The 14,997-nt window shown below is 38.3% G+C and overlaps 4 protein-coding genes across 4 annotated transcripts; 2 read left to right on the top strand and 2 right to left on the bottom strand.

Moving 5' to 3' along the window:
• The first annotated feature begins 134 nt into the window (after positions 1 to 134).
• Positions 135 to 2,305, top strand: CSP41A (chloroplast stem-loop binding protein of 41 kDa). The gene is made up of 6 exons (XM_068481379.2): positions 135 to 583; positions 914 to 1,035; positions 1,205 to 1,307; positions 1,382 to 1,520; positions 1,611 to 1,888; positions 1,987 to 2,305. The coding sequence occupies exons 1-6, from the start codon at positions 200 to 202 to the stop codon at positions 2,167 to 2,169; spliced, it is 1,209 nt and encodes a 402-aa protein (XP_068337480.2). The 5' UTR covers positions 135 to 199; the 3' UTR covers positions 2,170 to 2,305.
• Positions 2,267 to 5,567, bottom strand: RANGAP1 (RAN GTPase activating protein 1). The gene is made up of 2 exons (XM_068481378.2): positions 5,247 to 5,567; positions 2,267 to 4,117 (listed from the first exon to the last, which is right to left on the bottom strand). Exon 2 carries the CDS (start codon positions 4,103 to 4,105, stop codon positions 2,480 to 2,482), a length of 1,626 nt encoding a protein of 541 aa, XP_068337479.1. The 5' UTR covers positions 4,106 to 4,117; positions 5,247 to 5,567; the 3' UTR covers positions 2,267 to 2,479.
• Positions 5,568 to 8,789: 3,222 nt separating this feature from the next.
• CYCP1;1 (cyclin p1;1) lies at positions 8,790 to 10,952 on the top strand. The gene is made up of 3 exons (XM_068482049.2): positions 8,790 to 8,936; positions 9,953 to 10,360; positions 10,466 to 10,952. The coding sequence occupies exons 2-3, from the start codon at positions 9,960 to 9,962 to the stop codon at positions 10,722 to 10,724; spliced, it is 660 nt and encodes a 219-aa protein (XP_068338150.2). The 5' UTR covers positions 8,790 to 8,936; positions 9,953 to 9,959; the 3' UTR covers positions 10,725 to 10,952.
• An 87-nt stretch (positions 10,953 to 11,039) lies between these two features.
• EMB3129 (GTP-binding family protein) lies at positions 11,040 to 14,806 on the bottom strand. Its single transcript, XM_068482048.2, has 9 exons — positions 14,507 to 14,806; positions 14,232 to 14,372; positions 13,736 to 13,852; positions 13,447 to 13,590; positions 13,270 to 13,356; positions 12,757 to 12,872; positions 12,427 to 12,608; positions 11,785 to 11,842; positions 11,040 to 11,617 (listed from the first exon to the last, which is right to left on the bottom strand). Exons 1-9 carry the CDS (start codon positions 14,663 to 14,665, stop codon positions 11,494 to 11,496), a joined length of 1,128 nt encoding a protein of 375 aa, XP_068338149.2. The 5' UTR covers positions 14,666 to 14,806; the 3' UTR covers positions 11,040 to 11,493.
• Between the last annotated feature and the right edge of the window lie 191 nt (positions 14,807 to 14,997).

Raw genomic sequence — 14,997 nt, 5'->3', positions numbered from 1 at the left:
CATAAAAAATCACACTTGTGAAAAAAAATTCTTAGCATTTCTCAAATTTTAATGATCTCAAGGAATTATAAAAAATAAAATAAAAAAAAACAAAGCAAAATAAAAAGAGCACCTTTAAGTTTTTCGTCTATCTTTTCTTTTATCTTATACTAAAAATTGCTGGTTCTCATACAATCAGCAACTAGACTGGTAGTCATCAATGGCCACTCTTGCTTCATCCTTCTCCTCTGTGCTCTTCTCCTCCACACCCTCCAACCTCTCTCCGCCGTCTCTCTCCCCTCTCCCCCGCCTCTCTTTCTCCTCCTCCTCCCACTTCTCCACTCTCCCCTCCCTCTCAGCTTCTCACTCTTTCCTCACTCACCCTGCAACTTCCAGGCGCTCCAACCATTGTTCCTTCAGCATCCAGGCCAGTGCGGAGGAGAAGAAAAAGGTCTTGATAGTCAACACCAACAGCGGTGGCCATGCGGTCATCGGATTCTACTTTGCCAAAGAGCTTCTGGGTTCCGGCTACGATGTCACAGTCTTGACAGTTGGTGAAGAAAGCTCGGACAAGATGAAGAAGCCCCCATTTACCAGATTCTCAGTTAATATCTCCACATTGTTTTTCTTTCTCGATTTTCGATGTGGGATTAATCTCAGGACTCGTTCGAATTGCTTCTCTAGTAATTAGAAACTGACCTTAGAAGTGATTTCATTACAAACACACTGAAATATTCATTGGAAATTTGGAAGTGCTTCTTGAAGAAGCATCTGGCAGTGCTTCTTGAAGTAGCATTCCAAAGACAATTAGAAGCGCTTTTGATTGTCCGAAAGCTGTTTTAGCTATTTCAGAAGCAATCCAAAACGTGTCCTTATTTGTTTATAACGTTGGATTTTTTGTGTGATCTGAATGTACTTCTTTGTTTCTCTTTAGGAAATTGTAAGTGCTGGAGGGAAGACAGTGTGGGGAGAACCTGCGGCAATTGGGACAATTTTCGAAGGAGCGGCATTTGATGTTGTGTTGGATAACAATGGCAAAGATTTGGACACTGTGAGGTCTGTTTCTTCAATGCTTGAATGCCCATTTTTAAACTTGTGCAGCCTTTTTCTGTATGTTCATACGCTGTCAGGGTCAGACCGAGATTTTGAGCGCCCTGTGCGGAACTTAAAATGAAGCTAGTCGGGAACTAAACAGATCATACTAATTTAATTTGGATACTTATAGGCCTGTGGCAGATTGGGCGAAGAGCTCCGGTGCGAAGCAATTCCTGTTCATCAGCAGTGCTGGAATTTATAAACCAACTGAGGAGCCTCCTCATGTTGAAGGCGTATGTTTTCGTGTCTTCAAATCCCTCGTTGCATATCCTAATCCCTTGTGTCTTCAAATCTTCACTTTTTGCAGGATACTGTTAAAGCAGATGCTAGTCATGTTGCAGTAGAGAAGTACATTGCAGAGATATTTGGTAGCTGGGCAATTTTCCGTCCCCAGTACATGTTAGGCTTCGGCAACAACAAAGATTGTGAGGAGTGGTTCTTCGACCGTAAGTAGATAACACGAATAAGCACTTCTCTGATGTTTCATTCATGCATCACAAAACTACAATGCTGTTTTCTGATAACCCTCCGTGCAGGAATTGTGAGGGACAGACCAGTTCCAATCCCTGGTTCCGGAATGCAACTTACTAACATCTCCCACGTTCGAGACTTGTCCTCCATGCTCACTCTAGCCGTTGAGAACCCGGATGCTGCATCTGGTAACATCTTCAACATTGTAAGTGAGCGTGCTGTGACTCTCGACGGATTGGCAAAACTTTGTGCTCAAGCTGCCGGACGCCCTGCTAACATAGTCCATTATGATCCAAAAGCTGCTGGAGTTGATGCAAAGAAAGCTTTCCCATTCCGTAACATGGTAAGAAATTTTATTGATCCAAGAGGGCACTTATGAGTTACAACGCGTCGCGCAGTCACTCTGTACTTGACATTGTTGATTTTTCATGTATCTTGCAGCACTTCTATGCTGAACCAAGAGCTGCCAAGGAGATTTTGGGATGGAAGTCCACCACAAACCTCGCTGAGGACTTGAAGGAGCGATTTGAAGAGTACTTGAAGATTGGGAGAGACAAGAAAGCCATCAAATTTGAGTTAGATGACAAGATACTCGAGTCGCTTAAAGTTCCAGTAGCGGTGTGATCAATCAGGAATAATGTGCTTTTCAATTTTCGCATCTGTGTACTTATTTTTCCATCAGGAAGCAACTTACTAGATGTCATCATCTAAGTAAACAAAATTGAAATGCTGAAATCTTTAACATTGAATCTTACTTGAATCTCAAACGTCCAAATACCGAGCCTAGTGTACAACAACAGAACTGTAAAACTTTGGCTAAAACCCGCTGATATTAGCTCATACAGAAACAGTCTAACTTATCTGAAAATTTGATATCCGAACAAGTTTCGAATCAAATGAAAAAAAAAACAGCAAACTGCATGAGTCAATAATTTTATTCCCCTTGCTTAATATCAAGGCCCTTAAGCTTTGATTCCAAATCATCCTTGTCATCAGCCCCTTCATCATCAGACTCCTCGTCAAGGTCTTCACCTTCGGGATCATTCTCATCCAAAGGTCCCAGCACATCTGGCGAATTCTTGAAAATTTCCTTTACCTCATCAATCCCCTCGTCGGATATGAAATTGCTATTAATGTTCAGCAACTTGAACCCGGGTTTGTTCACAACAGCCTGCGCCAAAACCCTTGCTCCAACCCTTCTAATCGAATTTGTGCTCAAATCAACCTCAGTTAACTGACCATGACCCTCTGAAATTGCTTGGCTAATCAAAATTGTACCTTCATCTTTCAGGTCGTTCTCAGCCAAGTTTAACTTGGTTAGGAATTGTTTTGCCGCTATACAGGTTGCTAGAGCAGCAGCCGATCCAGCTGTAATGTCATTTCCAGCCATTTCCAGAACTTCAAGCGAAGGTGCAGTCTCTTTGAGAGAACTGGCAAGTGCTTCTGCTCCTTCATCTTCTAAGTTCAGATAACTCAGGTAGACTTCAGTAAGATCTCCAAAAGCAGATAGGGATTTACTCAGAGCAATCCCGGATTCTACTCCAAACATGTTGTCACGCAAATCAAGCTTCTTCAAATGGGTACAAGTCCCAAGTGCTTCAGCTAAAGCTATGCCCCCTTCAGAACCCACCCTTGTGGAAGAACAACGGAAATCCTCCAAGAGAGGTGAACGCCTCACCATTTCAGAGATAGCAATTGCCCCCTCATCTCCTGTCATGTTGTTGTGAAAATGAAGGACCCTAAGCTTCTCAGTGGATGGGATAAACTTAGAAACAGCTCTTGCAGCTTCTTCTGATATGCCGTCATTCATCAGATAAAGCTCCTCCAAATTGTTTTGTGATCTCAGAAGTGACCCAAATGCATTGACACCCTTTTCGCCCATGGCATTGTCTGAAAGGTTAAGATACCTCAAGACACATCCTTCCAGGGCTGAAGAGAATATGTTCATGACTTTAAGAGCTTCTTCTTCTGACCTTCCTGCAATAAAATCTGACAGGTCTACTTCTTTCAGTTGATCTTTGATAGACAGTAAGATTGGCTCAGCAACACGGGCTGCATCCATACCAAAGCTTCTATTGCTAAAACATATCTTGGTGTAAGATTTTTCATGTTCCTTCAATGGTTTTAACAGTTCCAAAGCCTCCTCAGCATCAATAAAGGACCGGCGACCACCAGAAATATCAAAGAAACTTTCACGACTAGCAGTAGCTTTCTCATACTGCATCACCTCTCCATCTTCCTTTACTTTGGGCCCCCTTTTTAGGACTTCCAGCATAAGCCTACTTGATTCTTTGGCATAAATTTGAACTGCCGAACTTCCATCACCATATGGTTCCTTCTCAAAATGTTGGTCTCCAGCTGCAAAGGCTATATTTTCTATTTGCTTGGCATCCTCCTCAGCTTCTTCTTTACTAAGCAGGCCATACTTTCTAGAGAAAATGGACGGAGTTATGAGATTCTTGGTCATTCGTTCAACAAGCAGTATCCTGGTGCTCTGAGTCGGGGGCCATAATTTGATAGACACCGTGCGTTGGTGGAAAGTTTGTGTTGCAGAATCCATGTCAAAAATGACCTGGAACCATGCATGGAAGTGATAGTAAATTAAGATGATCAAAGCAAACATACATGTTACAGTAAGGAAGGGAACCAATAAAAGAGACACAAGGTGATCTAAATAACAAAAAGTAGCAGCAGTAACCAATTATTCTACGTCACATGATTTCGTTCACAGAAAATCAAGTAATTTAAACAGTACTTCAAACTAGGAGTGTTCACTTTCATAATTTTTGTTTTCAAATGCCTTGTATGAAGACTAAATAACTAAACCTCCAAAAGGGTAAACAAATTGCTGAACCTCAAATTTACATGATTACCTTCATAGAAAATCAAGTGATTCAAACTAGCGGTACGCATTATCATAAATTTTGTTTTCCAATGCGTTATATGAAAACTAAATAACTACAACTTCAAATCGGCAAACAAATTGCTGAACCTCAAATTCTGTACACCGCACATATTGATAATCCAGGTAAATGCAATATCAACAAGTGTCCACTTCAAATGACCACTAAAATACTTCTAAGAAAACAAGCAAATGCGAGTAAATGATGCTTTTTCAAAACTTGTATTTCGTTCAAAAGAAAACTATTGCACACGCCCCTCATTCACCCTAATAGAAGGTAAGGCAAAAGTAGCTTAATAGATAATTTTCAGGAATATATGACACCCTCCTCCATCAGCATAAAGATGAGTCCTTTAACATCGAAGTTGTAAGAAAACCCATAAAATATCAAATCTTTTGCATTCATGACAAAAAGTAGCTTCCGATCCATAATTCGAATAATTCATCAAAGAAACAAAGGATAGACTCTTTATTCATATGAACAAAATTGGACCGATACGAAAAGGTACCCGAGTTGAATTCTTGAAGATTTTAAATCACAAAACTTCAATATCTAATTCCAAAAACAAATGACCTAACAAAGAATTCATGTAAAGACAATTCAGCGATCCAGAGGAAACCAAAAGTTAACGTAAGGACTGGTGAATGAAAAAACACAAAATTTCCTGTTTGGCTTCCAAGAAAATTCAGCATCTCATAACCGCCAATCCAAACACTAAAAAAGGTATAAGATCTTCATTTCTTATCCTCCATAAAAATTAAACAAGAAATTTGATAATTGGGTGAAGAAAAACAGTACCTGCTGTTTCTCGGGAAGCAGAGAGGAGAGAATACAAACCCTAGAAATTGAAGTTCGAAAGGGAGAGAAAGCTTCGTGTTTGGATAAGATTTTATATTTTCCGGGAAAGTGAAAATTTTCTCGGAAACGAATCGAATCTGTATGGGGTTTTGGTGTGTGGCTCTCAGAGAGTAATCATATGAAAAAAGATGCGTCGGCGGAATTAGAAAAATCGAAAGAATTTGAATTGGAGGGAAATCATGAAAACCCCAAATCCTTTTTTCCAACTTCAAATAATTGGGAGCGAAAGCGTGCGATTTACGTCGTCGCGTTGTTCTTTTTCTCCCCCGAATTAAACGAACGCCCTCAGTTTTGGAGTTATTTACGAGATTTACCTGTGTCGGGATTTTTCTTGGTTGGGTTGGGCTTTGACATTGGATTTAGGTCTCTGGAGAAATTTGAGTTGGGCCTTAAACTTTATTGTGTGCACTTGAAATTGAAGGACACCTTTGTGCTCGAGTGATTTTTCTATGTACTGGTTTGGTACTGAAGTATTTTTATAAAAAAAATGAGTATTAAAAAAAGCTGAGCTCAAAAAAATGTTTGATAAACACTTAAAAACAGCTTATTTTCACAGTTTTGGGTGAAAAAAAAAACTGAAAACGTGAAACAACAAAAATGAGCTTACTCTCACAACGTAGCAAAATCAGTTTTTTTTCAAAGCACAGCAATACCAAACCAGCCTTATATGTCATGAACACGGTCAAGTACATTAAGTGTCATAATACAAATGGTTGAATACTTGAAGAAAAAAAAAAAGTTAACCACTTGTATTATAACACTTTGATGTATCGAGCCGTATTCCTCACTAAAAATTTCTCCTAATACACACGTGTACACATAAATAACATGGCGAATGCCCCTTGAGAACAACTTACATGCCCTTATTTCATTGGTACGGTATGCATCTGAAGTGGTACACTTGTGCTATATTAGTCGTTTTCTTGTATTGGATTTCACCATGAGCAGTTTATTAAATCAAAACAAGGTTAAAGAGATCATATTTTTGTTTCTTTAAATATAAAAAAATAACGTATACATATTATTTATCATATTAAATAGTTTACCAATATAATACTGATACGAAACATAGGCCTCCTAACACTTTTCCGACAAACAATTTCTCTATTTAGTTTTGCACCGACATTATTTGCAGTCCAAATTTCTAAGCCGGTTGGATCCGACATCTGCCAGCTGTACCCACCGGACTGTAATTTTGGCCTGGAATCGAGGACTAATGAGGAGGTGATGCCAACAAAACTTTTAAGAAACATGTTACATGCAGCCTTACGTTCACTTGTCCCCTAAGCCCTATGCCAATGTGGAATGCCAAATGCCAGCTGTTGGGAACAATTTCAAGCGCTAACGAGTCTTCACGCGTGAGAGTTTCACTCATCATGTGACTTTTAAAATTTCATATGTTGTTGTAGAAAAGAGTAAATTGTAGCAATTGTCTTTTAACTTTAATCAAATTGAAACAATGATCATTCAACTAAAAAACCATTAGCATTAATCCTTCGACTCATCAAAATGTGTAGTTATGATCGTTTTTGTCAACTTCGTTAGAATTTTGTCAAAATAAGTTATGTTAAAAAAATCACTGCTACAGTTGGGGTCACTCAACTCATCAAAAGATGTAGATATTGTTCTTTTCGTCAACTTTGTCAAAATTTTGTCAAAATGAATTATGTTTGAAGAACCATTGCTCCAATTCGGTTAAAGTTGAGGGATCATTTCTCCAGTTGGATTAAAGTTGAGGGACAAATGATAATGAATTTTTAGTTGAGGGATCATAGCTGCACGTTTTGATGTGTTAAGGGAGGACCAATGATAATGAATTTTTAGTTGAAGAACCATTGCTCCAATTGAGTTAAAGTTAAGAGACTATTACTTATTTCGTATAAAATAATTGAATAATATTGAAAGTGCCTTAATCAACATGTAAATGGTAGAATATCGAATGTTAACTGACAATGAAAGTTAAAGAATATCATTGAGACATACCCATGTATGAGTGTTACACTAAAAAACGCAACGTGAAATGACAAGGAAAAATCTTGAGTAAAACTGTGAGATTAGATATTTCCAAAGTGATAGGTTATTCAAAATCCAATCAAACCGTAAGAACAAAAGGAGGAGGAAAACCAGTCACCCCACTTGTATAATGATAATGGATCATAAAGAAGTGAGATCATTTCTGAATTTATGTGTTGGAAGCCATCAAATTTGAAAATCCGAACATCTCAATTTTAATTATGCAACCTTCATTAGCCCATTACATTTATCCACATCACATAAAACGAACTCTTTAAATGGCTCGAAACTCTCCCACTTGTTCAGTCCAAATTGTCAAATTCAACTATTTCAGACACAGGGATTTAGAGAAAATGAATGATAAACGTATTTGAACTTGATTAACAATTAGGGATTAATCAAGATCCACACCTTATGGTTGCCAATCATTATCAGTACAAGTGACCCACTAAAGGGTGACATGTCCTATCTTGTGGCATTATTAACGGAGAAATAAAATTATATTTAAGAATTTGGATTATTCACATTTGTATATGGTAAAGGACACTCCTAGTCTCCTACCTTGCACAATGCACATGGGTCCTCATCATGTACGATAAAGAAAACAAAATTTTACACTGTAAATACATGTATTGAGTTTCATAAGGTAATTTCTGGGTTTTTATTTACTGAAAATTTCTAATGCACAAGGGAAATTTATTTGATATTTACATCTATCATCACGTGTATTAGCTGCTTCTTAGCACTTTCACTTTATCTTTGGAAGTAGACATGGCAAACAAATCGTGTATCAAATCCGTTATCTTAAAAGGTTCTTTATAGATAACTGGATAATAACATGATTCGTTAACAGGTTGTATCGTTTTGTGTCAGATTAACAGGTCAAACCAAAAATTGTCATGCTTAATGTCTAGATTTGACAAATGATATTTTATTGAGTTTTTAATGGGTGACCTGATAACGATCCGATTAATTAACGGGTTCTTAATCTGATGACTATCTGACTCGTTAACGGATTAACTCGAAACCTATTATTTTCGTTTCATATTGAATTAACGGATCATCTAAAAAATTATCAAGCATATTTAAAAGGATGTAAATTGTAAAGTAAAGTTTTCCTATATTTTAATTACAAGGAATTAAATTTGCAAAGCTAAATACTAAAAGTTAAATAACTATAAATTATAATTTCGAGTGCAATCATCCACCTCCCCCATTTGCGGTGGAAAAGAAAAGGAAAGGCAGTCTTCAGGGGTCCCACTTCACCATCAGGAAGGCAAGAATAATAAGAAGTCTTTGCAGCCCATCCCTTATAAAAATTGGTGTTGAGTACACGCCGACACCTTCTTTTGTGCCAATTTAGAGAGAGAGAGAGAGAGACGCGGAGAGATCTCTCCTTCCATGTGAAGAGAGAGAGTGAGGAAGAGGGAGTAGATTTAGCATTGCCTTTGCCTTGGGGATTGCATAGAGAAAGCAAAGCAAAGCTCTTTCTCTCTCCTCTCTGTCTCTCTCTCCTCCTGACTCTGCAGCAGATAGTTTGCATAAAAGAGATTTGGCGCCAGAGAGGAGGAAGAAGAAACTCCATGAGCTAATATTGTTCTGCCTTTGCTTGTTCATGTAAGCAAAACTCTCTCTCTCTCTCTCTCTCTCTCTCTCTCTAAGTTATTCTCATATGCCCTGCATGAACAGCATTGTTTAAATTTATTGATTTGGGACGTGGGATTTGGATCTTGCATCTTCTGGGCTGGGATTTGATGAAAAAGCTTGTTCCTTTTTATGTCTCTTGATCAGATAATTTGTGGGTTGTTCTTGGTTTGTTGAGTTTATTGATTCCCCTTTCTGGGTCAGTAATTCTATTGATTATTTGACTTCTAGTTCTTATATTTTTTTGAGAAATTTGTTTGTGGGATTCAAGTTTTTGGAGCATTTGATGATAAATTAGTAACAGCTTCATATATTTGGACATTTTATTAAGCTCAAATTCATAATTTTAGTAGGAGTTTCAAATTTCCATGCTTTTTTTCATTTTTTATTTTTTTATGAGTAGAGAAAGTGGGTAGGAAGTTGGTGCTAGAATTGGATAACTTGGATTACCACTCAGGACTCAAGATAATATAAAATGGATGGAAAATTGGAAAGTCAAACAGCAGAGTGGTAATCGGCTATTAATAAAAGCTCACTGGGGTAATTGGCTAAAGTAAAAGTTGAGGGGTAAATTGGCAGCTCGGTACAAGTTCAAGAGGGAAATCGGCTAATACCTCTATATATTTAGATTTCGATGTTATTCTGTGTCTGCAATTGAGAACAGGAGCAAATATCTAGGATTTAGAAACCAATTTTTAGAAATATTTCAAGAATAATATAAAGAATGTAAAAGTGCTTTATGTAAAAGTGCTTCTACTGCTCTTTCGTAGTTTTTCTTTTTGGGGTAAAGATGTTGTTTAGTTCTTTCGTCCCAGTACTTTTCATGCGACCTCAGAATAGTTTTTCGTAATGCTGCGTTGTGTGTTCAATGAAACTTCTGTCGTACCCAAAATATAGAACACGTAACGTGTATTGGATTTGGGCTACAATTTGCAGAGGCACGCCAGATGACTTGTTCATTTTCGCTAAATCAGTGTTTTACTTTGCAGCTTGAATATGGGAACTTTAGCACTTGACGATGAAAATGGAAGCTCGGATGTTTACCTCTCCTTGGGGCTTAAGACATCGGGCAAGGGTGTAACGAAAACTCCTCGGGTGCTGTCACCTCTCTCTTCAATTCTCGAGAGATCTGTTCAAAGGAACGAGATGCTATTGGAGACGACAAATATTAAAGAAGTTATAACCATCTTTCATGGTTTAAGAGCACCCCCTCTGAGCATCGGACAATATATTGATCGCATCTGTAAATACTCCGGTTGTAGCCCATCGTGCTTCGTTGTTGCACAGATCTACGTTGACAGATATCTTAAGTGCACAGAAGTGCATTTAACTTCTTTCAATGTTCACCGGCTTCTGATAACGAGTGTAATGCTAGCAGCGAAATTTATGGATGACGCGTAAGTACTAAATCTTAGAATCAGTTTTATGTGAATCATTTCTGAACACGATGTTTTCGTTATTGGAAACGCTTCTGACGTTAAAGATTCAACGCGGTTTTGCAGATTCTTCAACAACGCATACTATGCAAAAGTGGGAGGAGTGAGCACGGCGGAGTTGAATAGGTTGGAAATGAAGTTCTTGTTTACTATAGATTTCAGACTGCAAGTTACTCTAGAGACATTCACAAAATATTGCGCTCAACTGGAAAAAGAAGCTGCAGGAGTCCAGATCGAACGCTCAATCCAAGCTTGCGGGATCAAAGAGAATTGGTCGAAGTCAAAAAACGAAGATTCAACTTACGCTCGCACAGTTGCGAGATGACACAAATTGTCGTATCATCTCTACGTTTATTACACGAATTTTCTGAATTTCGATTGAGATACAAAAACTCCGATTGTTAGGTAAAACACTTGAGTGAACAATAATTTTAGTATCTCGCTTTCGTTTTGTGCAAAGTTTTGGTTTCCTTTTTGTCCAAGTGTAGAAGAAACAGATTGTTCAACTGTATGGGTAAGAAATTGTGTGCAGGTGAGTTTTCCTTTTTGTTTAGTAGCAACTTTGCAACTACTGGATTTACAACTTGCGTGTGATACAAGACACAGCAAAATCACACAAAAAAAAAAATCAAAATCTCTATTGAAAGTACGGCTTTTCGAACCGGATTTTCAATTATTCGTGCGAATCACATATACGCTACACAACGGTGTGCCCGTCTTCAAAGTAAGAGTCTTTGGGGCACGCACCCGAGATGAAATACACAAGAGGCCTCCGGTTGAGATTTAGTTTACAAAAACTTGACATTGTTTTGAGTATATATGTTATACCTTACGAGGGCGAGCCACCATTGCCTATATGCTCCTCCCAGCTTCGGCTATAAAGGTTTTCACGGCTGTCTCCTCAATCGACGTTTTTACTCCAATATGAAGCTTGGTTTTTAGTCTTCGTGGCACCAGGCATCTTCACTTGCCTAGACATGGTACTCCATGAAGATGCTTAACTTGTGCATCTCAGCGATTGGGGTTCTTTTTATGTTTATAGTCACCTGTGAAGCTTGACTACTCCCCTACCACCAAGTCGTCCCAATAAAATATCATCTGGGTGGCCTCTCGAGCGCAATCCAACCAAACCTCCCTTTCCGAAAATCTGACAACACGCGAAATGCTGCTTGATGACTATCCCCATTGAACATGTGAACGGCAAGCTTCTGAACATATCTGCAATTACAAATTAGCAGAGATAAGAAAACTTATACCCACTTTATGCACATGAGGTTTCTTCAATTTGCAAACTTGGTATCAGAATCTTGAGAGGAACTGATTCTTAACCAAATCGTTTGTTACAAATGAAAATACAGATGTTAAATAGAAACTCGGATTCATACGTTTTTCCACAGTGACCATCCGCATCCATCTTGTAGCGGTTGTTAAGAGCCTTTACACCTGAGAAATTAAGAATAATTGGAGGCAGTGAACACCAAGACAAAATATATCTTAAAGATTTCATATGAAAGATAAATCTCAAATTTGAAATCTAGTTTCTAGATGTAGAGATCTGTTCTGAAATATAGGGACCGAACATCCAAAGTACTAAAGTACCTTGATTCCAATCTATTGTATTCTCAGTTACCATGACATAGATTTACGTAACTGAAAACCCATAGAATTGAACTTCCCGGGCTCACCAAATTGGCCTATTTTACTCATCTGCAAATTTTCCTACTCTAGGCTGACGTTGAGGTGACTGGAGCTGCAATTTAGCTTACCAAATTGGTCTATTTTACTCATCCACAAAATTATATACTCCATGCAAACGTTAGAGGTGACTGGAGCTGATTTTTAGCTTCTACAACATTATTGTTCCCGTAAACTAACAGACATTGAGATACCTTACAAAACGTGGCAAAAAGGTGGCTCCCGGTGTGCTCATTTGAAAGAAAATTTTCCAATGTAATGGCCACATTGACAAGTACCGTTACGCATTCAGAGGTTAGTAGATTGAGCTGAAAAAGAAATGTGATACATACCTACTGATGGAAGCTTTGAAAGCATCTGGACCAGTACTGCAGCAATATCAGCAACACCGTAGGATCTCTCTCCAATGTCATCACAAATAGCAAGTTTTATTGCTGCCGTTTGATCACTAATCCGCATAGGGAGTATGCCAGGAGAGTCTAGCAATTCAAGATCTTTCCCAAAATGAACCCACCTTCAACAAGTACAGGAAAGTTACATAAGAAGAAAAAATACAACGGAGAATTCAGTATGTCAACTTCACATTGAAATGCAGTTTCATTTTCCCTAATCTTAATTGCATCTTATATGCATGTCTAAGTAACCAAAGCAGAAGTTTATACTTCAATTCTCTTGTCACTCCAGGTCTTGGAGCAGCTGCACACATTCTTCGCTTCAGCAAACGGTTAATCAAAGACGATTTCCCAACATTTGGATATCCAACTATACCAGCTCGTACCTGTTTGTAAAAAGGAATTCTCATCAGTGATCATAAGTCTTATATGAAGCATCAACTGATAGCTGTAATTATATTCTTTGGATTAAAGCAAAACTACAGTTCCCCATTTCCCTCATCTATATAACACAAGAACTATTTTGTTAGGGCACAGTTTGCCTTCCAAAAGTTCATCCAATTACTAACTAACATAAGTACTCTCACCAGACCCGTTGACTGCTAATATTATCCGATTTGTAACAAAATCATTAATTAGATAAAATCATTTACAAATATATGGCCCTTTTTGACAGTTTGTAACGCTGGGCAAAGATGGTTCATTACCCCAGTTCCTAGTTGTCAGTTTCGTGAACTGGAAATTTCAAAACTAAAAACCAGAAATAACGTATAAGGAACCCACCGCACGTGGAAGAAGTCCTTTGGCTCTGCGTTTGACATTCACATCTGCTGCTAGTGATCTAGCTAACCGGCCTAGCTTCATAGCTCCCTGTACGTGCCACGTTTAAGAAATCAAATTCTGCTATAGCATTTCAATTTAGGGAAAGCGAAAAAGGATTCTCGTATAAGGTACTGGTACCATTCCAAGTTTTCCATTCGAAAACACAACTTTCGTTCCCTCCCTTGCGAAATAGGTAGCCCAAGCATTCCGGTCTGCCGTGGATATCATGTCTTCCCTATTCAACACCAAAACTCTTTTCCTATTACCAAGCCACAAATCCATCTGTTCACAGGAAAATAGAGACAAAAGTTTACATAAATTAAGAAAGGGGTGAAGGCTGAATAGTTTTGAATACCAGCTCATGGTTACAAGCATAACATTAACAACGATCAACTCAAGAAACGACAATTTCGTAAAGAGCTCGGACCTGTGGATGACTAGTTGACATAGGAATTCTCGCATCTCGAACCTCTATCACTACATCCATCAACTTGAGTTGGTTTTTGAGTTCCTTTTCCGTTTTAGCAATGTGACCAGGGTACCACTGTCCAATTATGCAGCAAGCATATAAGCATATCACATTTAGAAAACTACGAGGAATATCCACATATAGAATCAGTCACAAACTTTTAACCAAACACAGAACCGGGGACACTAAACAGACAATAAGCCATAAATAAACCACTGTTTAGTGACCATAAACCATCTGTTCAGTGTCTCTCCAGCTTTATTTTGTATCAAAAATTTATAAGCAGTTCGATTTGTGCATATTTCCCAAAAACTATAACTTCCCAATTCTTGAATAATCCAATTATATTAGGTCATGCTTCTAATAAAAGTGCGTCTACTAAAAAGCACCTATCAGAAAAAGTGTTTTTTCTAAAAGTACTTCCCAATTCTTGAGTAATCGAATCGTGGGTTACCTGAACAGGACGCAGTTGCCTGGTCCAGTGATAAAGTTCAGCATCCAGGTCACACCAATCATCATCCTCCCCCTCTCGGAACCCATCCAGATTGGCACCTCCATTTTCGTACCAGCTCGGAGCTCTCCCGCCACCAACAATCTGCCAAAAAATAAAGGTTTCTCAGAAATATCAATTCGTTCAACTCAAATAATCTACCCAGAAAAGATTCAACCACAAAACAGAAACCCTTTTGCGGTTTAAAAAGAATATGAAAGGAAAATGCAAATTCTTGCCTGGATTGAGGGAGGTGGGGATGAGAGAGAAGCCGTGGCGGAAAGGGAGGTTGAGGATGGCGGTGGTTTCAGGTTGTTGTTCCGGCAGAGAAGAAAGTGAGTGTGGTTTGAGGAGGAGTTGGGCGGCCAGAGGCCTGCTACTTGAACAGCCATGGCCATTCGCTGCTGCAGGTCTCTGAATTGCTACTGGATAATAGTCGGATTTAAAACTAAAATTTAGCAAACGGCATGTCGTCTCTCTCAAAGCTTCGAGCAAAATAGCCTCTTTGAAACGGCAAAGCAAAGGGTAATGCAGCAAATCTTAGGTGGAAATGTTATTATGCGTATTTGACATAATAAAAAAAAAGTTCAACCGAAATGTTATTTGACATCAACGTCAAATTCTTTTTTATTAATTTAATGATGGATCTCCTGTTACACTACATTTCAACGAATACAAATTTTGTTTCACAATTCTATTAATAAATACAACCATTTAAAAATTTACTGCA

This window comes from Pyrus communis, chromosome 11 (genome assembly GCF_041283825.1).
Source record: "Pyrus communis isolate YQ-2024b chromosome 11, ASM4128382v1, whole genome shotgun sequence".
NCBI classification, from domain to species: Eukaryota; Viridiplantae; Streptophyta; class Magnoliopsida; order Rosales; family Rosaceae; genus Pyrus; species Pyrus communis.
The sequence above is the reverse complement of the archived record's forward strand: the minus strand, read 5'-3'. Positions and strand labels throughout refer to the sequence as shown.

Bases quoted from the DNA above. Each gene is read 5' to 3' on its own strand.
- RANGAP1 (XM_068481378.2), bottom strand. From the start codon at position 4,105: ATGGATTCTGCAACACAAACTTTCCACCAACGCACGGTGTCTATCAAA.
- CSP41A (XM_068481379.2), top strand. From the start codon at position 200: ATGGCCACTCTTGCTTCATCCTTCTCCTCTGTGCTCTTCTCCTCCACA. The intron at 584-913 runs GTTAATATCTCC...GTTTCTCTTTAG, and splicing joins CCCCATTTACCAGATTCTCA to GAAATTGTAAGTGCTGGAGG. The intron at 1,308-1,381 runs GTATGTTTTCGT...CACTTTTTGCAG, and splicing joins AGCCTCCTCATGTTGAAGGC to GATACTGTTAAAGCAGATGC.
- EMB3129 (XM_068482048.2), bottom strand. From the start codon at position 14,665: ATGGCCATGGCTGTTCAAGTAGCAGGCCTCTGGCCGCCCAACTCCTCC. The intron at 13,853-14,231 runs GTAACCCACGAT...ATAATTGGACAG, and splicing joins GGCAACTGCGTCCTGTTCAG to TGGTACCCTGGTCACATTGC. The intron at 11,843-12,426 runs GTATGTATCACA...TTAATTTCTCAG, and splicing joins TTCAAAGCTTCCATCAGTAG to GTGTAAAGGCTCTTAACAAC.